Raw genomic sequence first — 21,082 nt, forward strand, 5'->3', positions numbered from 1 at the left:
AAATGTCTATTTAATTTTTACATGGAATAAATTTATATTTCCGATATTTGACGGAGTTGGTACAAGTAACTCTTAAATTTAATAAACTATAATTATAAATATAAATCAAATAGGATTTTTTGTTGAATTATAAATCAAATAAGTTTAAAAATTGTCCTTGACGTCATCAGTCTTTGCTAGGTCTACTCCCCTGAAAATATGCTTGGATCCAAGGATCTACGGCAACGGCAAGCACAACACACCAAGCAAATCCGATCGCGACACGTGTTCTTCAGTAGACGTGTATTGCCACCATTCGTCGCAACGCTTACAAAAAAACCCCGCTTCCAGAAATCCCCCCAATTCATATTATCAGCTCTCAGGTCTCTGTTCATGCCCTGCTGAGATCATTGCATTTTTTCTCCGACAATGGCGATCGCGAGTTATTTTCGCGTGTTGCTCTTCGTATCGATCTTGTTCTTGAATTCGATTCCATCTGAATCGGCGGTGGCGAGCATAGATCTCGGGTCGGAATCGCTGAAAGTTGCCGTCGTCAATCTGAAACCGGGACAAGCTCCGATTTCTATCGCTATTAACGAAATGTCGAAGCGAAAGACCCCAAATCTTATCTCTTTCCACGCAGATTCGAGGTTAATCGGTGAGGAATCGCTTAACCTTCAAGCTCGTTACCCCAACAAAGTGTATTCTCATCTACCCTTACTACTCGCCAAACCGTACAATTTTACTCGAGATTTTCTTAGATCACTCTATCTGAGTTGCGAAATCAAGCCGGATGAAAAAAGGGATGTGGCGGTTTTTCAGACAGATGGCGCTGGGGAATTTGCAAATTTCACGGCGGAGGAGATGGTTGCTATGATTTTGAAGTATGCAGTGGGATTGGCGGAGACGCAAGCGAGGACGACCATCAAGGACGTGGTGATCACTGTGCCGCCATACATGGGGGTGGCGGAGAGAATGAGTTTGTTGACGGCGGCTGACTTGGCTGGGATAAATGTGCTAGCTTTAGTGAACGAGTATTCTGGTGCTGCATTGCAATATGGGATTGATAAGGATTTTTCGAATGGGTCGAGGCAAGTGTTGTTTTATGACATGGGCGCCATCAGTACTTATGCTGCGTTGGTGGAATTCTCCGCTTATAATGCTAAGGAATTCGGCAAGACTGTATCCATCAATCAATTTCAGGTCAATTTTTTGGTCCAGCAGACTTTGATTATTGCTATTTCTTGTTCCTGACAATTTGGTACTGGTTGAGAGATGACTATTTCACCGTTTTAACTTCTTGCCATTGCCTTTGTGATAATAGCAAGCCATGTTTTTGAATAGATTCTATGACATTGATCTTAAAAAATAATGCTAAACCCTTAGTACTCATGCGCACCTTATGACCTTTCGTGTTATGATAAATTGCTGTAGCCCTTAGATTTTTTTGCGTGTCTTGAAAATGTAAAGCTGTTAATGGGAAATATTACCACCAGGACTCCTTTTTTATTTATGAATATGGATATGTATGTGGGATGTCACAGAGCATCCTGGCATGTGTTTATACATATAGAAAGAACAGATTTTTCATGCATCAAACTAATTTCAAGAACTTTGCGTATGCAAGTGCTACTTCGAATAGCATGACATTGTGGAAGTTGTTCCAGGTGAAGGATGTCAAATGGGATGAAAAACTTGGTGGTCAGCACATGGAACTGAGGTTGGTGGAGTATTTGGCCGATGAATTCAACAAACAGCTTGGAAATGGAGTTGACGTTAGAAACTCTCCTAAGGCAATGGCCAAATTGAAGAAACAAGTAAAGCGCACAAAAGAAATTTTAAGTGCTAATCTGATGGCTCCAGTTTCTGTAGAATCCCTTTATGATGATCTGGACTTTAGGTCAGTCTCAAGCTTGAAAGATTTGTCTTTACTTCTACTTGTTTCTCTAGTTTAGGCTTTTTTAATCAATTCATCTTACATTTTCAAAGTACTTCCATGAAAATCGACAGCAGGAGATACCAACTCTGAGCTGGTTTGAGTTAATGGATTAACATACTTGTGTGAGAACCTGAGTTGTGTGTTGTGAACAGGAATATCACACGCCTACAAATTTTTTTTTTGAGCTAGAGATTCCATCTGACTCTTGTTCAATGAATGAACTCTTGCTTGTTACCTTGACAATCCTCTCTGTAATGTATTTTTCCTCAGGAGCACAATAACCCGTGAGAAGTTTGAAGAGCTTTGTGAAGATATTTGGGAAAAAGCCCTTGACCCTGTTAAAAAAGTTCTCAATTATTCAGGACTGAAGGTAGACGATCTTTATGCAGTGGAGTTGATTGGAGGTGCCACTCGAGTGCCGAAGTTGCAGGTCTTTCTCAGATCCAACTAATAGAGTTCTATTATTTAATGGCAGAGCTTATGAAAATAGTTTGTTTTTTGAAATACCAATGAAAAAGTTCTTCGTATCTAGAATTTGTTAGTTTTGCATTTAGATATCAGAAATTGGAATGATTCTTTGTCATTATACCTTTCAGGTTTAAATCGTAAGTCAAACAAATATTTATCAATTCATGCTTTATCACTAATTGACTTGCATATCTGGCCATAGATGTTGTCATGCTCTTTATAGAAGTGTAAGGAAAATATGACCATCCATTTACAGCAATTTTCATACCTGCTTGTACTTGATGATTTCGAACGAACCAAGCCAAACATTTTCCTCTGCAGGCCAAACTTCAGGAATTTCTTGGTAGGAAAGAGTTGAGCAAGCATCTTGATGCTGATGAAGCTATTGTTCTGGGTGCCTCATTGCATGCTGCAAATTTAAGTGATGGAATCAAGTTAAACCGCAAGCTAGGAATGATCGATGGTTCTATTTATGGATTTGTGCTTGAGTTGGATGGTGATGGTCTTTTGAAAGATGAAACCACCCGGCAGCTGATCGTACCGAGAATGAAGAAGTTACCTAGTAAAGTAAGATTTTTTTTGACAGCAAAGTGGTGTATTTGTTCCATGGTACTAAGTTGATGTCATCTACTTTTACCGCAGATGTTCAGGTCTGTTGTTCACAACAAAGATTTTGAAGTTTCACTTGCATATGAAAGTGAAGATATGATACCACCTGGCACACCCTCTCTGACATTTGCACAATATGATGTCCTAGGTCTCACAGATGCCAGTGAGAAGTAAGAATGTTGTTGCTTAGAAATTTGATTTCATCGGACTATGATTCTCGTTATGAATGAATAGTTTCTGATGCCTGCTTTGTCTCCAGGTATTCAACACGGAACCTTTCCTCCCCAATTAAAGCCAGTTTACACTTCTCTCTCAGTAGAAGTGGTATATTTACCTTGGATCGAGCAGATGCTGTAATTGAAATAACTGAATGGGTAGAAGTTCCACGCAAGAACCTCACATTGGACAACTCGACATCTGCTACTGTCAACATTACAGATGTTGGTTCTAAGAATGCTTCGGAGGATAGCAGTGATAAGTTGGAAATGAATAATGGTGTCGGTAACAATTCAGATTCGAGTGTTGACAATTCTAACACGTTGGATCTGGGCACTGAAAAGAAGCTGAAGAAGAGAACTTTTCGTGTTGCTCTTAAGGTATTAAATATTTAAATTATACCCGTACAGTGGTTTTCTTATATAACCTTTTAAACTATTTTTATTTAATCTGTATTACAGTAATATTACATTTTTGAATTCTGCTTGTATCTTTCTTGTAGGTTATTGAGAAGACAAAAGGGGCTGGAATGCCTCTCTCAAAAGAATCTTTGGCTCTGGCTAAGCACAAGTTAGAAGCTTTGGACAAGAAGGATGCTGAAAGGAAAAGAACTGCTGAATTGAAAAACAACTTGGAAGGATACATTTATTCTACTAAAGACAAGGTGATAACTCTAATTTGTTGGATTGTTCATGCCATTCAATTTGTCTCATTATTTCTAATATTTTTGCTTTTGATGGATGTTATTCTAGAACAGCCCCATAGATTATCTAAACCTTTTTTTGCGCTTTAATCTATCTATATGTGTAATTTGTGTGATTGATTCATGAGTTGACATATTAATGCTTATACTGGTTCTACCGTTCATTATTTAAGATGCTACTGAATGTTTCTTTGCATGCACCTGTTCTTTGACACCTTAGAGTGCTGAATAGATTTAGGTGGATTTCCCTGTATCACCGTCATGCTTAGCTACTTTTACTTTCATTATCTGGCATTCTTTAACTGCATAGGTTTTTTCCCAGTTAATTAGGGATATTGTTATACGGTACACTAGTTATGTTTGTGATTTGTTTTAAGCTTGCCCTTTATTTGTTATTTGAGCACCTGATAGACTTGTGTTCTTTCAACCATGGATATAGCTTGAATCTGAGGAGTTTGTGAAAATATCTTCAGATGAAGAGCGACAGTCCTTCTTGGAGAAACTAGCTGAGGTTTGTTTCTCTCTCTCTCTCTCTCTCTCTCCCCAAATCTTGAGGCACGTATTTGAGTTAAATACTGTTTCAAAATATTGGTTTAAATGACCTATTTCCAGGTGGAAGATTGGTTGTATATGGATGGCGAAGATGCTTCTGCAAATGAATTTAAAGAACGCCTAGACATGTTGAAAGCTATTGGCGACCCCATATACTTTAGGTCTGCCCCTGTGGTTAGTTTAAACAGATTAGTAGAAAAAACTACCATGTTACTATTATAGCTGTTACATTAGTCATGTGATGCAGGTATAATGAGATTACGGCACGACCTGCTGCCTCAGAACATGCACTGAAGTATCTTACTGAGCTGCAACAGGTGTAATACATTTGTTGATTTTATGTTTTCTCTAGTAAAATGTCTCTTTCTAAGATAGCTGAACAGTGCTAATTGTGGCAAACGCATAAATATTTTTCCTATAAGTGATGGAAAATAATGAGGAAATGTTTTTAGTCTGGTTTTCTGATTCAGTGCAAATTGGAGAACTATTGAATGCAATAAGTTTTTCATTGACTCAATTTCCATGTTGATACATAAAACTCGACAGAAACTGGGCTTGCATGAGGGGCAAAACTGAATTTCATTGCTTCCCAAATCTCAATGTTATTGATATTTTTGAATGACGAATTTCTAACAGATAGAGCATGTTTTTTGAATTTTGGAAATATGCTCGGGCATACAGTACTGGGTCGGTGTCTTACCTTTTGTCTGTCAACACATATTTTAGGTTGTGCAGGGATGGGAAAAAAACAAATCCTGGCTACCAAGAGAGAGAATAGATGAGGTGATCATGACTTTATTTCAATAAACATTTATGCATATTGCAGAGGACTCTGCCAAATTAATATGGCTATGAATTTTGTTAAATGCAAATAAGAAATTTGTGTTAATTCTCGGTCTTTCAGGTTATACGAGAAGCTGAGAAGTTAAAGAATTGGTTAAATGACAAGGAGACTGAACAGAGGAAGTTAGTCACCTTTTATTTATTACTTATTAGTTATTTTCTATTTTATGTTGGTTTCTCTACCTTCCCTGAGGTTTTGAATGTTGCTGGTTTTCGATGTTTGTTTCACCTACTATTTTGTGTTTCACATCACCTATTTGGCAAAGTTTGGTTGTTTGTTAGCTTTTACATTCTTGGGCTAGTATGACTACTATTTTTTGCTGAGTGTTTATAAGAGAAGTAATTTTCTAAATCTTTTGGGCTGATTGGTCTTCATAAAATCCCCTTATTCTAAACTGACCTATATGAAATCAGGCCCATAGGAAAAAGAAGGTAGAAATGTTCCAGCTTACAGATGTAGTAATGAGAACTAATTGCGTTGCTTTAGGAGATTAAAGTTGGGAATCACAATTGTCATTCATTTGCAAGTAGTTGAGTGGAGGGTGTTTCTGTGGTGTGATCCTAGATGCCTTCTCTTAAGTGGTCAACCTAAGTCCCTAGTAACATTGCCTCTTAATTAAGTCTATTTGTTATTTAAGTGAATTTTAAAAAAATTAAATGTTCAAAGTGAAAACATAACTACCCTGTTATTTTATGCATCGAATCATTTATTTTTTATGTTTAAAAAGTTTTACTGAAATAAATAACATGAAACCCATGGGCAGCTCTTATTTTACGTAGTATGTGAAGTCATTTGATAAGAATATGCTGATGAGCAAGTTGCACTATACCTTACGTATGTACGCGGCGGGTAGGTTGGTCCAGTAAAATTATTGATTGAATAGTTGTCAAATTTGTGGGAATGGAATGCTTGATTCTCTTATTACTCTGGATCATGCTATTCGTTGAATCTTTTTCATGATCAAGCCCTCAACATCATCTTCAACAGGACTTCCGTATTTGGAACACCCGCTTTTACATCCGAAGAAGTATATTCTAAGGTTTTTGATCTACAGGATAAGGTATCTCTGTCTATTTGGGCCTTTTCTTTGCTTAAAGTCTGTAGCTCATCCATGTTTTTTATTAGTCCTCAGATATTTGAAATTTTTTTCCTCGTTACAAATGGAAGGTTTTCGTCAAGTCCTTGTTATGTTATATCATTAATTATGCACACCATATTTACTAGTTCATTTACTAATCCGTTCAAAAAAAACCATCATCATAGTAAATTTCGGTCTCACGACTGGCCAAGTGATACTTTCGTGTATAATGTTATGTAATATAGTACTTGTGATCGTGGCAGTTGAATTCCTTGCTGATGTTTATTCTCTTTATGTTGATTTTTGTAGGTTGGAAGTGTCAACAGAATTCCCAAGCCAAAGCCAGTTGAGAAACCTACGAAGATAGAAACCCCAAGTTCTCCTGATAAAGCAAATGCCACAGACTCGGCATCTGAAGAGACAACCGCTTCAAATAGCCAAGCAACAGGAGATTCAGACACTGGGGGTGATGACAAAGCAGAACCTGAGCCCGCGGCACATGATGAGTTGTAACAACCATTTAGAGATGCAAAACATAGGAGCTAGTAATTCTGCAATACGAGAACATATATAAACCGGCTCCAGATCAAATGGTATAAGAATTGTTTAGAAATCACAGAACTGAACCCAATTTTTGGTGACGGGCTCTTGCTTCTGATCCATCGGATTATTAGACACGTGACCCAGGGTTCAAACCCCCACCGTACTCTGTCAAGGCACCGTTTGGTTTTGTTATTTATGATCTTTATACTTGTAACATTAAGATGCTTTTAGGATCATGGCCAGGCAGATCATTTATGAGGGTTTGATTGGCCATGGAAAGAATTTTTGTCTGACATTTGAGGAAAATCCACATAGTAATATTGTGGGACTCTGCTATACCAGTCACGTGGAATTTTGTAAGAAAAGTCTATAACAAGAAATTCATTTTTAACTTTGACGTCGTTTTATCCTCCGCCAAGCTTTATGGAGATATTATTTCCTTACCAGCTGTTAGCAGGATGACTGAAGCTAAGTTGAGTTCACTTCATTAGCATTTGTAACGATGTGAACCTTCACTTGTCCAGTATATTTTATTACCTCATTTCCAAGGAACCAGATTTTTGTTTATAACGTTGGAGAACAAAACAAAAGTTACTTCAGCATGTATAACTGATCTATTAGAAACTAAAAACAAAATTAACCTTGTCGACCTAAGTATGGTATATGTATTTGTCACATATTTAAACAACATGCTCCTTCAGAAAACTTTATTTATTCATTCAGACACCTCATCATGAACTTCAAGAGCTAAAAATAATTATTATTATCATAACCATTTCTGTGTGCCTTCTGCCATCTCCATGCCACACTCAAGCTTTGTTCAAGATCTGTATATTTGGCTGTCCAGTTAAGTTCATTCTTAATCTTGGAAGGATCACTATAAACTTCTGCATAATCCCCTGGCCGTCGGCTTAGGTAATCCACCTTTATATCCACGCCAGTCGCCTTTTTACATGCTTCCATGAATTCTTTAACTGAACTACCTGTGATTGTTGCAATGACTTCAGTTTAAAGCAATGCCAGTATAATAGAAACCTTTGAATCTTTTTTTGTATATTTTCGCATGTGTTGTAAGTATAGGTGGAATGATTGACCTTTCCCTGTTCCAACATTGTAGACCCCAACTTTTCTGGGTACGGCGTGAGCTAAAGCTTTCACATGTGCGTCTATCAAATCTGTGACATCGATGTAGTCTCTCACACAAGTTCCATCAGTCGTGTTATAATCGATTCCTCTTATCTGCAATCAGGGAACAATGTGAGCTTTTCTTGCATAATACCTTTCACCGTTGTGAGGTGCAACACATGAAAATTTAAGGAAAATTATTAATCTTTTCTTTGTTTTATGCATCCGTTGCCAACGGGTCCATATGACTGAAACAAGAAAAAAGAAACTAGAACCTTTAACCCTGGAATGATTCCTCTTGCTGCATCGAAACAAGCACCCGATATTCTTCCTTGTTCTCGCAATTCTGGTCGTGGAGATTCTCCCAGACGTCCCTCAGGGTCTGAGCCAATGACATTGAAGTACCTGATCACAAGATCATGCCATGTAAAACTTCTTGCGAGCACATGATGTATAGTTTGTGTATGATAAATGCCATTTTGGAACTTCTATATGGGAATGATAAAGATATTTAGTCGTTGGGACAAGTTACGTTATAAACATAATATTTTTGTGGTAATTGATTTTTTATATTTCCAATTTCTTCTTTTTTGGTTATAGTTGTCGTAAGTTGGAGGAAGAGAAGTGCTGACAGACCTTAAGATCATGACAGCCATGTTTGATGTCTTCGAGAAGTCCATTATAATATCTTCTGCCATTTTCTTGGCTTTTCCATATGGGTTAATAGGTACCTGATTTTGAATAACTAACATCAGCCACAAATCTAAGCCTACTCTCTAAATTCTTAGTTCTCCCTATTTTCAGTGGGCAAGAGCAATATACTCGAGTCTTTTAGTACTTCACAACGTTATTTTAGAAGTGGTGGGATAACTAATCACCACTCGAGGAACAGTGACTCACTTGAGGAGTGGTTTCTATTATTGGCATCTCCTTAGGCTCTCCATATGTTGCACAAGTACTTGAATATATCAAAGTTTTTACACCATGTGTAGCCATTGCCTTCAGAATCAGCAACGTATTTGATGTAATATTATGATAATATCTGCAAAAATTAAGAAAACACACATGTAGGACAAAATTATTGCGATGACAAAAACTCAAGCCTTGTAATCCAAAATAAAGTGAGATATGTACCTTAGAGGTTCAGCTGTACTTTCACCGACGTAAGCAACAGCAGCAAAATGCATAACAGCATCAAATGCATTCTCTGAAAATATTTTGTTTACCTAATAGAAAGCTAAGGAAAAGGATAATCAAATCAGAAAATGTAGTTGGAAACATGAGGTGGCCAAGTACATATCAAAAGAACTCTCGAGGATACAGCCGTTGCATCTCCAAGATCAGCATATATAAACTGAAGTCTCCCTGGTTCTGGATAAAGTTCTTGGAGGATTTTAACGGCTCCAATGTTGCCACGAGAAAGGTTGTCCTGTCGAAATTTACATCATAAATACATTATGAGAAAATGTTTTTAACTTTCTATCAAAACAAATACATGTTCTAACTTTTCTACAGCTGAAAAATCAAGTCAGTTCAGTAATGAAATGGACTAAAAGGAGATATACCACAAGGGATACACGATACGAATCCTTAAGAAGTCGAAGAGCAGCATGAGAACCTATATAGCCTGCACCACCAGTCACCAAGACATGGGTTACACCTTGCTCGTGCTGAGAGAACTGAACACAATCAAGACACACAAGTCAGATAACTTCATTTTATTTGCAAGAACAACTTCTGAACACTAAGAGAATATATATTGTAGCCTAAGAAAAAACCAGACAAGCACAAAAATATAAGATGTAACAGGGTAGTTGGATAGTTGCCGATGCCACGCCTGGTCAGAAATATGCTCACACAAAAATAATGAGATGATTATGATGCACTTAAGCTTCTGTGCAAGCAGCAGCCTTCTCAAAAGAATCTTAAGTATTCAAAAAGCATAATCATTTCAGAGACACGGAGCAAAAAAAAAAGCGAATGTCACTACTCAATCATGGCAGCTGCTACAAATTGAACCACCAGTTACCTTGGTTGAGCTACTTGGAACAGGTGATCGATTAAGCATGAAAAGAAAAAGCGCGGTGATTCCAGCAACCAAGATAATTTTCCTTGTGAGGTTGCTCGTGCACTGCTTCTCCATGTAATCCATTCCTAGGAACACTGTAAGATCCTCAAGCACATCACCAGGAGATAAAAACATGAACTTTTAATGAAGAATACTAATTTCAATACAATCTGATGTTAATGACAATTGCAACAATTTCTTGATACCACGACAAATTTTATACAATCAATGAGTATGAAATGCGTTACCGATCCTAAAAGAAGGGCTGAATTGCAACAGTCAAGCAAGCAACAGGGAATAAAATTGCTATCAGCAAACTCGAATTAATTGGACGATTGGAGACGTCCTAAGTTGCAACCAAAGGTTCAATCTTTAATCATTCCATATGGAACAGAATCATGCACAATCCATATGTCATGCTAACAATTTATGAAACAAAATTCACCTAATCTGACTAACAAATTATCTTTTTTCCAAGGAAAAAAAACCATACACAATCTAATGACAAGGAAACAAACTCAATCAACTCGACCCTTTTCAGTCGTGAAGAATATAAAACAAGATGGCAAATGGAATCATTGATCTGTGAAAAAACAGAGTGATTCATCCAATAAAATTTGCACTTGCCCACAAACTTTTTTTCCTCATTGAAATAAGAAATCAATCACAAATCATACGCAAAAAAGAAGAAGAGAAAAACAGCAAGGATTTGAATAAGTCTTACCAGGAAAAATAGAGAAGAAAAATAAACAAAGAATATATGGTAAGCAGAAGCTGGACTGAATATTATATAGTTAGACAGAAAAAGGAGATCAATAGACAGTGATTATTTGGTCTAAATGTCAAAGGGCTGCTGGAAAATATGAAATCAAGAATAATANGAAATTTGTAAAGAAAGAAAAGTGGACAATTCTCGTTCTTCATGCGTATAAGAACTACATAACTAACGATCCATGAAGAAAGCAACCTCAAAATCAGGCCACATAAAATATTAACCACCTTGAAACATATATATAGTGTGCGTCTCTCTATGGATGTATGTATGTAAAGTATAGGTTGAATTTCTATTAAGCAAGCAAATTATTTTACGTTACAGGTTAAATTACTATTACTTTAAGACAATTTAACGGCACAGAGAGTGGTTAATTCACAAGTCTACTAGTAATTCCTTAATTTTACATCTAATAATATCTATATTATATACAAATGTATCCTATATTTGTAAAATTAGAATAATGATTTAAATATGATAAACTTGTTATTTCAAACTAATGATTTTTCTCATATTTTTTAGTTCAAAATATTTTGATAAGTTGATAAAATTGGTTTGTTATAGATTTTTTTAACTAAAATAGATTTTTATAATAAAATGAAGCACTTTTAATAAATAAATAAAAAACACCAAAGTTAATTACTCAACTTAAATATAAATGTTATCCATACAAGGATGTTGAAAATTAAATACATGGTAGTATGAAATTCCAGATTGCCATTCAAATTTATTGTTTTAAAATAGTTGTGTAAATAGAGAGTGTTGACTTTTTGCATCATAACTCCTTTCAAGTTATGTTATATGAAGTTGTGAAGAACGATTAATTAATTAATCTATTTGTTTATTTCTTGTAAAGTATATATATTTTGACGTGGTCATTGAGTTTATCAATAAAATTATTATTGATTCATTAATCAATATTGATAATTTATTTTTGCAAACATCTCCCTGGCTCCCATTTGTTCCTTGTTTGGCGATCAAGTCAACGGGTTGGCAGAAAAGCAACAACTAGGAGAAGTGTCCATAAAAAAGAAATTGGAAAAAAAGAAGATGGTGAGTGATTGGAAGATATTAAAACACAAATGCCAGAAAAGGATCGATTTGGATACAAAAGCACTTGATTTTTTTTTTAAAAAAAAAACTAAATAAATAGATTTTTTTATTATTTTAAAAGGACAGCTAAATTAATAAAATAAATTTAAAACCAAAGATTTATATATCCCAAAGTTTCCATTAATATATTACAATACATAATACTGTCCCCCGAGTCCCTATCGGCATGTTCAACAAAGCATATAGTACATGTTTTCTTGATTTAGTCTGGCAAAAATATTAAATTATAAGTGTAAATAATAATTTAAAATATATATATTCAAGAAAAGAGAGTGGTTTATTTGTGATTCAATTTGCTAAGAGACATGCTGAAATTCCAGTCCAAACCTGCAACATTAAATCACTCAACAAGCTTCTACCTCCACGCGATGAAAAAGAGAGCCCCCCAACGAACTAAAATACAGTCACAATTCTCAAATTGTTCGACTCTATGTTGCAATCTTACAGTAGAAAATCCATAGTTTACACAGAATAAAATTACATCAGATTAAAGCTCTCCATATTAAAAACCATTCAAGAGCTTTTCACAAGATGCAGAGTTCTGTAAGACGACGCTATAGCCGTAAAAATAACCGGAAATAAAACCCTTTATGAAACACACAATGAGCGTGCCAGCAAGCGGGCGGAAGGGGAAGGTGGAGGGAAATCTTCTACAGTAACTGATAACAAAACTAGAACTCTAGGCGTTAAAATGCGCCTAAAGTAAAATGCATCCCATGATGCTATGTTTGTGCAGCGGCAAACATAAAAGGAACACAAATGGGAAGGAAGCAGCAAAAGGAATGATCTCAAATGCACAGCATTTACAATTGGGAGAGGAGCTGCTACGCACCATCAACATATCTCATCTAACCTCTCACAGATTCAGGATTTTTTTGTCCACCACTTCCACCATGATTGCTGGATCTAGTCACAGGTATGGCTCGCTGTGCAAATTTCATTAATATATTCTTCCGATTCTCATCAGTGTGTGGGAGGCTGGCTCGAAAGAGTTCCATGGGCATCTCCCTGCTTACCACTCTAGCAACCTCCGAATTTGGCAGGCTTAGAGTGGTTAACGATCGTACTATACTATCATACTTGCTGATACAGTACTTAGTCAGGAGACCGAAAAACGCATCAAATGAAGCCCTCCAAAGGGCAGAATTTGGTGTGCTAAAGTTCATTGCAGACTGAGGATCTTTTAATAAGAGTGCTGCTCTTTCTAAAACAGATTTCAAGATGACTGAGGCACCATCTCCTGCAGGGCTCCTTACTGGACGAAGAGGCGGCTGTTCAGAGGAACAAACAACAGCAGCAAGACAAGCACTGAGTGAATTAAGATCCATACCACCAACACACACAGAGACAGTTTTGGCAAGATCATTAATGGAATCAGCAGCTTCCGGATCGGGGGGGAGAACCCCATAAAGAAATCTTAAATGGCGGAAGATGGCCATGCAAACTATTCGTACAAGCTCACTTCCAGGTAAAAGAAGCTGAAGAAACCTTGATATAAGTTTACGGCCCTTGGGAAGAGAAACTAATTGCAGGAACACAATATCATCCTTGTCAGAAAATCCAACAGAGGTACTGCTTTTCCCAAATGGGTCAACCAGCTGAAGAGAGGCAGCTAATCCTTCTAACAGCATATGGCGCTTCTGCCTAAGCTGGCTCCCCCCATCTTGGGGTAGGGTAAACTTTAAGAGCTGGTCAATGTCATCTACAAACAAAAGAAGGCGTAAACCATCCTCAATTGTAACCCTCGCAGCAAACATTGGTTCCTGTTCCAAAGGCCTCACAGTTAATTTCTGCTCAGCACTACCATCTCCACAAGCAGAGAGTGGAGGGTCAACTTCAAGAACAGGTCGAGGTCTACGAATTGAGGAAAAGCAAACCCTTCCAAGTGCATCAACATGGAGATGAGGCTGTGAATCGGTACTATTAAGGGACCGGGAAGATTGTTCTTTTGGGTGGGAAGGGTGAAAACGATATTTTGACTTTGTTTCAGCAGCATTTTTTGCAAGACAGGCTTGGTGATAATAATCGTTCACATATGGGTCATCATTGCCATGGGTGGCAGCATGCTGTGTTCTCAAAATGCTCTCTATTTCTTCAGCGGTCATGTGCTTCGATTTGAACAGTGGCAAATTACTGTCACCCCTATGACTGCTAGAATCATACCCTTGGGAGAAGCGCACTGAATGTCTACCCTTCTGCGCTGATTTATGTTTCAACCCTCTTTTATCGGAGCATCCATATTTACTGAAGTGCGACGGTGAAGGAAATGTGTGGTATATATCAGACTGCAATGCAAACATGTGCGCTACAGATGGTTGAAATGAAAGATGCAGCAGCTGCTGCTGCTGGGAGGGTAACACCTGTGCCGGTAATAACCCATGTGTGTTACAATGGAATCCAAGAGGCAAGCAAGGTAAATTTTGAGTAAAGCTACATGGTGGAGGGTTGTTTGGTGTAGAGGACTTTGGCTGGGACCCACCAGAAAGAGATGACAATGAACGATGATATGGATGATATGAATTATATAACGAAGCTTGCTGAGATCCTGGTGAAGAGAAGAAAGACAAGTTTGGGACTAAAATAGGCTCGCTAGAAAAACGTTGCAGCTGCTGCTGCGGCCGCCGCCGCCGCCGAGGGTATGACGATGTTCTGTATAATAGTCTATGTTCTGGAAGAAGCATTGTAGAAAGATAGGGCTGCAATGACCATCTCTTTGTTTCCTCTTGACATTCTGTGTCAGGCATATGACGGTCAAGCCGATCGGGAAAATCCACTTCTGGCGCCCATTTCGTGGCTGATGGACCTGAATTATTATCAGGTCTTTAGGAAGCCAAAAATTAAAATAAAACACAAAAATGATAGAAATATAGAGATAAAATGTATATGAAATTAAACCAGGTTTCAAGCTCAGCAAAAGCACAAACAGTTGCCTTTAGTTTGGAATCAAGCCCGTTAAAACTTGACTAACAAAAAAAAATGTTCATGAATTTCGGTGAGACAAGCCATAAGGACTCACTCTCCCTGGAGAAAGATTCAGATCCAGATCCGCGGTCACCAATAATTCCAGGATGTCTTGGTCCAGAAACAACTTTATTTAACTGAAAAAAAAAATTATAAGAGCTTGAGAATCGATGGAGCAGCAGGTGGCAGAGCAATCCTGATACAGGACAAAAATATAGAATACGGGATTATATCTTAGCACCAGTAGCACCTTGGCAGACTGTTTAGAGAAATTTTTGAAAAACTAAGTATCATTGGTATTTGGAATACTCGCCTTTCTCAATAGCATTTGTGACCGAGATCAATTTTTGAAGTTTCATTCAAGCCAAGGGTCTCTTAATAATATTTGTTTTCCATTTCTTTTCTTTTATATTTTGTTAACATACAACAGCCTTGGTTCCCATTCTTCCAGTACAGTTATTGCATGTCAATCAGAATTGTCACAGCCAAATGTAAACTGTTAAAAATATTTTCCCGAATAGTACAGCTTAAAACTGCTTTCAAATATTTGAAACATTAAATTTGAAGACAAGCTAGCGGATATCAGTTATATCCCAGAGCCTTACTTAAGGAACTGTCCCCCTCCTTTCACTCCAACCCCCTTCGTTCATATGATGTCTGAAAATGCAACATACATGTTTAACTGATAACATATTATAGCTTTTGAGAGATTGTTCTACAAACAAACTGCTATATCATCTTTGTCATCTAATCTATTGATGTCTAAAACATCTTAAAAGCTCCATGTAATTAAAGCTCATTTTTTGAATCACAATACAACATGCAATATACAAAGGCTCTTATAGTCTCCCATTAAAAGGCTAGATGGTCATTGAATTTGATAGAGAGAATTGTTATGCCCGCCCTATCCAAAATCCATACGGCAGTAACCATGGCGCGACATGACCAACCCAGTCAATTTTAAAAGGCAAATATCACACACGAAATAAGCATTATTTTAACAGGCACGTGATGTGAAAATATACAGCACAACTTCTATACCTTGACCTCATCTTTGTCAAACAAATGATATTCATGTAACTCTTCTTCGCCACCGAATGCACCTCCAATTTCATGAACACACTCTACCTCATCTTCGAGGCTCCCTAACTCCAATTCATCCACTGTATCTTTCCCCAAAAACGGGTACTGGGATGCATCGAATATAGCTCCTTCTGTACGACAGAATCAAAACCCAAACCATATCAAGACACGTGAGTCTAGCAGGAATCTTACAGACATCAAATCAACCAAACAAAACGCCACTTTTTCCAAAAAAATATAGTAAAATAAAAGATGAAACAAAGGAAAAAGAAAAGGAAAACCGAGTAAAAAGAAAAAAAATGAACCCGATAATAGTAAGCAACAAAAAACTGAATTAATTAGAGTTTGCAGGAATCTGAGCTGCGTACCAGAAACAGAACAGGCGGAGGCCTTGCTAGAGTCATTGAAGTTTCCGCCACCCGATCTCTCCATGCTCACAAATCACAGCATGATTCCATATAGGAACTAGCTCAAATAATTGCAACAGATATTTTGATAAGTAGGGTTTAGAAGCAGACAAAGCAACCCACCGCAGGCTGTTTGCTCATTACGCATAGTTCATGGGAGAGAGAGGAGAAAGGAAAAAAATGATTATAGGTTTGCTTTGGATTTGGTTTGATTTGATTAAATATATATTTTAAATTAAATAATTTCAAATCTAAATAATCATATATATATATATATATTATTTAATTTAAAAGTTTTATTTAATCTCTAATGAAAAATATAACTCTCTAATGAAAAATATAGCTTCATGAACAAAAGCTCATGTCATGATGAATCCTGATATATATATATATATATATCAATTTTGATACGTTGCACACTTATCGTGCACACTTATATGAGCATTGATAAGGTGTCACTCACCCATTAGATGTGATGAAATATAGAAAAATTGTGTATTCAATGGGTGAGTGACACCTGATCGGTACTCACATAAGTGTGCACGGTAGGTGTGCAGCATATCAAAACTGATATATATATATATATATATATCAAAAAATAAAATTCAAGATTTTAAATATAAAAAACAACTAAATATTAAAAACAATTGACCTCAAAAAAATTCTAAAAAAATAAAAAAAAATAACGAACTAATTCGACACGTTTTTTATTTGTTCATCGGTTCATAATCAGTTTTGACTGATTTTGACCGCTAAAATTGTTTTAAGTATGGTCCAGATCGGACAATAATATGTTGTAAGATCATTTTCATTTCAGTTCCATATGTATCACATGCAAATACTATGCTCCACAAGATGAATGGTGGAGTAGCATAAATTTCCCTACTATCACATAATTTGGAAATAGACATAAAAAAAAAACTCAATTATCTGATAAATAAATAAAAATAATTTGAAATACTTTTCTTCAAATTTAAAAAAGAAATAAAATGTGGCTACCATTTTGATCATTTGATTACCTCAATCTCATTTTCTTATACCATTCATCAATATGTCTTTGACAAATTATAATTTTTCCAATCATGCTATAAAATCACATTTTTTTTCTTGAAAAATCAAATAAGATGAATACATCGTCGCCTACCTTTTCAAAATTCTTGCAATTAATTAATTGATTTCTTATGAGTAATCGGCCACTAATTAAAGGATTAGTTAAAACATGTATCTATCAACTAACGTAGCGCATATGGGCTTTGGCCCCAAAAAAAAATTATTTTACCTTTTCTTAATTGAACATGTGTTTTTGAGACGGTCTCACAAATATTTATCTATGAGACGGATCAATCCTACCGATATTCACAATAAAAAGTAATATTTTTTTCATGGATGACTCAAATAAGATATCTGTCTCATTAAATACGACATGTGAGACCATCTCAGACAAGTTTTTGTCTATCTTTAATTTTATTCCACATAAAATTGAATTTTCCTCTCATCTTATATATAAATTAATGTATTGCATTATATGAGATGATGTCTACATTCAACTAAATCTATATTCAGAGTAAAAAACAATACTTTTAATATATAAATAATTTATTTTAACAAGTAAAGTAAAATATGATATCTAACTCATAAAATCGATAGATTAAACAAATAATAAATGGTGAGGTATGATTAATAAAAGAGTTTTTAATTTCAAATTATATTAGAATTGGAACCAAAGTTGGACGGGGAATCCTGATTTAATGGAGAGAGTCAAGAATCAGATAAAAATCGCTTTCCAATTAGTTCCACGCGTAACGATAAAGTATAGTCGTACCTTGTTGGATTTCTCCTCCGGTGCAGCCTTCACGCGGTGTCGCCGCCCTTCGTTTTCTTCGTCCCTACGTAATCCTCGAAGAACAACTCCACCTTCGCCATAAACATCCTACCCCTCCCTGTGTATATATATACGGTCGAAACATGAAACAGATACACTTCAAGTTTTATTTCATTATTATATTAATTAATCTTCTGCTCTAGATCATACTCGCGGGAATAATATGAGTAATTACAACCAGACTCAAGGTAATTGAAGAAAACATGTTTGAGCTTTATGTATTTATCTGATATTTGTATGGAGAAATGAAGTTGCGGAAGCATTGGAATTGAGTGAATTGATTGTGAAATTCTGATGATCTGTCTAAAACTTTGCAGCGGCGTATCCGCCACCGAGCACGGCGTACCCGGCAGAGACGCATGGATACATGGCTCCGCCGCCACCTGCTGGTTACCCGACGAAGGATGGATCCGAAGCTCAGGCCGCGAACCCGTCGGCGACCAAAACTACGAAGTCCAGAGGCGATGGTTTTTGGAAAGGATGGTTAGTGTTTTTTTAGTTAATAAATTACGTTTTTTGTACATCAAAAGTTGAAAACAAAATAGATACAAATAAATTATTTTGTAAATTAAAGAAATTTTTTTAAGCTTCTCAAACTCGAGATCTCGTCGTAAATTTTATACGTGAATCTAAATTTTACAGTTGCTTATTGATGCATGAGCTTCTACAAAAGAGAGAGTCTATTGTGAGACGATCTCAAGAATATTTATTCACAATAAAAATAATATTTTTAGCATAAAAATTAATATTTTTTTTCATGGATGACCCAAATAAGAGATGTGTTTCACAAAATACAACCCGTGATCATAAGTTTTTGCCTCTACAAAATATGCCAATTATTGCCTCTAATTTATCGTTAACATTTATATTTTACAGAGTATCATATTTAAAAATCGATCATATGAATCGCAAGATATTTAGACTATTTTTTAAAACAATTTTTTAAATCAAAATTACTTGAAAAATGTATTGAAATGTTTGATTTTGCAGTTGCGCCGCCTTGTGCTGCTGTTGTGCATTGGATGTTTGTTTTTGAGGAGCTGAGGATTCGCTAGTCAGATTTATTACAAACTTCATTGTTTTTCACATTTTCAATAGTTTTATTTGGGATTTTAGGGCGATGGATAGATTGTTTGAGATGTAATGTTTAATAATGACAATCTTTGGGGATTTAGATTGTTGATTGTGTATTTACAAATAATTGGATTTGTTGAATGAGATTTTCTGAATGATTTTGTAAGTATTCGTACTTGTTTGACTTTTAGGTGGTAAATATGAAAGTTAATTTGTTTAATATATAGAAGTACAGAAATTATTTAAATTAATATGTAACAGATTTTAAGTATTGTGGTAATATATATCCACAATATTCAGCGGAATAAAGTAAAATAATAATGATGTGAAAAAAGAGGTGAACAAAATGAAGAAAATATCATATGACTTTACATTTGTGGATAGAAAAAAATGGGGAAATTTGTGCTTATTGCGTTTTGTTCATATAATTGACCTATGTAATTTTTGCCGTCATGTTTTATCGGGAAGAATAATTGTCATTTAGAGTCAATTTCGGTTTTTCTTTTTTGTTTTATTTGGAAGTATGGCCAAAAAACATTATACATGAATTTTTTTATTAAAAAAAAATCAATTTCAACTTAGAAAAAAAATATGGTTGCTGTGATTGTGGGAGAATATTTTCGAAAACATTATATACACATATCATGTGTGCGGAAATGATATTATATCATAAATTAATTAATATGAAGGATGTCTTAGCATTAGATGGTATATATTATATATGAAAAATTGTAATTTTAGTTCTGTAAGTTGAATTTTTTTAGGTTTTAGCTTTTAATTTGTCAAAGTTTGATTTTCATATAATAATTTGATTTTTTTTTCTGGTTTGGGTCCATTTTTTTCCTGAAATCTCTAAATCCATCAAATATTGCTTATTTGATATCAGTAATATCATATGTGATTCATACGAGAAAAAAATTTATATTACACACAACAAAAAAAATAGGAACGATAAACTTTTTTCCACCAATTTTGAAGTATTAGGAGTCGTTTTGATTTATTTTCCTTTTATTTTTTTTCAGATTAATTTAAATTTGAGTAATATGATTTTGATTCTCATCACATGTGCTACGTAGAAAAGAATCAATGTCAAAAAAATCATGTTCAATGGATTTACGAGTTTCAAGCATAAAAAAAGGTCGCAACAAAAAAGTTCCAAATTATTGATGAAGCTCAAACTTTGATAAGACTAAAATTCAAAACAAATAAGCTATACTAAAATTACAATTTTCTATATATTATATATATATATATATTCACAATAAAAAGTAATACTCTTAGCATAAAAATTAATACTTTTTAATGGATGATGCAAATAAGATATCCGTATCATAAAATATGACCCGTCACACAAGTTTTTGTCATTTATTAAATATTAGTTTTTAAAAATTATATTCGGTTTTTTTAAAATTATATACATCCAATCAAACAAAATAATTATATTTTACATGACACGTTATGTACCAATTATTTATTTTCGTTACGTAGGCGGCAAATAAATAAATTTTATAAAGTAATATCGACATCTTATCTTAAATCGACCACGTCAAGACAAACGTTCGTGTCTTTGATAATTCCCAAAATTCATATTCAAAAAATCCAAAGCCAATCCAACAACCAGACAACAAGGCTAACCTCTAACCAAAACATGACCTTTGACTAAGGT

The 21,082-nt window shown here is 35.4% G+C and overlaps 4 protein-coding genes across 7 annotated transcripts; 2 read left to right on the top strand and 2 right to left on the bottom strand.

Annotated features, from left to right (window-relative positions):
- Nucleotides 1-243: 243 nt before the first annotated feature.
- On the top strand, nucleotides 244-7,344 carry LOC140976361 (heat shock 70 kDa protein 17-like). Its single transcript, XM_073440470.1, has 14 exons — nucleotides 244-1,182; nucleotides 1,647-1,879; nucleotides 2,189-2,348; nucleotides 2,708-2,953; nucleotides 3,029-3,165; nucleotides 3,255-3,591; nucleotides 3,714-3,875; nucleotides 4,354-4,425; nucleotides 4,527-4,627; nucleotides 4,714-4,783; nucleotides 5,193-5,249; nucleotides 5,371-5,432; nucleotides 6,298-6,370; nucleotides 6,698-7,344. The coding sequence occupies exons 1-14, from the start codon at nucleotides 409-411 to the stop codon at nucleotides 6,899-6,901; spliced, it is 2,688 nt and encodes an 895-aa protein (XP_073296571.1). The 5' UTR covers nucleotides 244-408; the 3' UTR covers nucleotides 6,902-7,344.
- A 178-nt stretch (nucleotides 7,345-7,522) lies between these two features.
- Nucleotides 7,523-11,021, bottom strand: LOC140976204 (UDP-arabinose 4-epimerase 1-like). 3 transcript variants are annotated; one of them, XM_073440171.1, is made up of 10 exons: nucleotides 10,849-11,021; nucleotides 10,086-10,219; nucleotides 9,622-9,735; nucleotides 9,378-9,485; nucleotides 9,191-9,282; nucleotides 8,957-9,098; nucleotides 8,693-8,787; nucleotides 8,332-8,461; nucleotides 8,026-8,170; nucleotides 7,523-7,914 (listed from the first exon to the last, which is right to left on the bottom strand). In XM_073440171.1, exons 2-10 carry the CDS (start codon nucleotides 10,206-10,208, stop codon nucleotides 7,679-7,681), a joined length of 1,185 nt encoding a protein of 394 aa, XP_073296272.1. In that variant the 5' UTR covers nucleotides 10,209-10,219; nucleotides 10,849-11,021; the 3' UTR covers nucleotides 7,523-7,678. The 3 variants fall into 3 exon arrangements, with proteins under 3 accessions (XP_073296272.1, XP_073296279.1, XP_073296287.1); XM_073440178.1 differs by lacking the exon at nucleotides 10,849-11,021 and adding an exon at nucleotides 10,618-10,836; XM_073440186.1 differs by lacking the exon at nucleotides 10,849-11,021 and adding an exon at nucleotides 10,373-10,603.
- A 1,297-nt stretch (nucleotides 11,022-12,318) lies between these two features.
- Nucleotides 12,319-16,637, bottom strand: LOC140976196 (protein PAT1 homolog 2-like). Of its 2 annotated transcripts, XM_073440147.1 has the most exons (4): nucleotides 16,422-16,637; nucleotides 16,012-16,184; nucleotides 15,026-15,107; nucleotides 12,319-14,812 (listed from the first exon to the last, which is right to left on the bottom strand). In XM_073440147.1, exons 1-4 carry the CDS (start codon nucleotides 16,483-16,485, stop codon nucleotides 12,858-12,860), a joined length of 2,274 nt encoding a protein of 757 aa, XP_073296248.1. In that variant the 5' UTR covers nucleotides 16,486-16,637; the 3' UTR covers nucleotides 12,319-12,857. The 2 variants fall into 2 exon arrangements, with proteins under 2 accessions (XP_073296248.1, XP_073296257.1); XM_073440156.1 differs by lacking the exons at nucleotides 16,012-16,184; nucleotides 16,422-16,637 and having other exon boundaries at nucleotides 14,905-15,040.
- A 1,648-nt stretch (nucleotides 16,638-18,285) lies between these two features.
- LOC140981167 (protein CYSTEINE-RICH TRANSMEMBRANE MODULE 6-like) lies at nucleotides 18,286-19,591 on the top strand. The gene is made up of 3 exons (XM_073447508.1): nucleotides 18,286-18,530; nucleotides 18,660-18,825; nucleotides 19,333-19,591. Exons 1-3 carry the CDS (start codon nucleotides 18,506-18,508, stop codon nucleotides 19,376-19,378), a joined length of 237 nt encoding a protein of 78 aa, XP_073303609.1. The 5' UTR covers nucleotides 18,286-18,505; the 3' UTR covers nucleotides 19,379-19,591.
- Nucleotides 19,592-21,082: the final 1,491 nt, after the last annotated feature.

This window comes from Primulina huaijiensis, chromosome 1 (assembly GCF_012295235.1).
Source record: "Primulina huaijiensis isolate GDHJ02 chromosome 1, ASM1229523v2, whole genome shotgun sequence".
NCBI classification, from domain to species: domain Eukaryota; kingdom Viridiplantae; phylum Streptophyta; class Magnoliopsida; order Lamiales; family Gesneriaceae; genus Primulina; species Primulina huaijiensis.

Bases quoted from the DNA above. Each gene is read 5' to 3' on its own strand.
- LOC140976361 (XM_073440470.1), top strand. From the start codon at position 409: ATGGCGATCGCGAGTTATTTTCGCGTGTTGCTCTTCGTATCGATCTTG. The intron at 2,954-3,028 runs GTAAGATTTTTT...CTTTTACCGCAG, and splicing joins TGAAGAAGTTACCTAGTAAA to ATGTTCAGGTCTGTTGTTCA. The intron at 4,784-5,192 runs GTGTAATACATT...CACATATTTTAG, and splicing joins ATCTTACTGAGCTGCAACAG to GTTGTGCAGGGATGGGAAAA.
- LOC140976204 (XM_073440171.1), bottom strand. From the start codon at position 10,208: ATGGATTACATGGAGAAGCAGTGCACGAGCAACCTCACAAGGAAAATT. The intron at 9,099-9,190 runs GTACATATCTCA...TAATTTTTGCAG, and splicing joins AGTACAGCTGAACCTCTAAG to ATATTATCATAATATTACAT. The intron at 8,462-8,692 runs GTCTGTCAGCAC...TCTTGTGATCAG, and splicing joins ATGGCTGTCATGATCTTAAG to GTACTTCAATGTCATTGGCT.
- LOC140976196 (XM_073440147.1), bottom strand. From the start codon at position 16,485: ATGGAGAGATCGGGTGGCGGAAACTTCAATGACTCTAGCAAGGCCTCC. The intron at 16,185-16,421 runs GTACGCAGCTCA...TCTGTCGTACAG, and splicing joins CTCCGCCTGTTCTGTTTCTG to AAGGAGCTATATTCGATGCA. The intron at 15,108-16,011 runs GTATAGAAGTTG...TTTTTTTTTCAG, and splicing joins TTGACAAAGATGAGGTCAAG to TTAAATAAAGTTGTTTCTGG.
- LOC140981167 (XM_073447508.1), top strand. From the start codon at position 18,506: ATGAGTAATTACAACCAGACTCAAG. The intron at 18,531-18,659 runs GTAATTGAAGAA...AAAACTTTGCAG, and splicing joins TAATTACAACCAGACTCAAG to CGGCGTATCCGCCACCGAGC. The intron at 18,826-19,332 runs GTTAGTGTTTTT...TTGATTTTGCAG, and splicing joins GATGGTTTTTGGAAAGGATG to TTGCGCCGCCTTGTGCTGCT.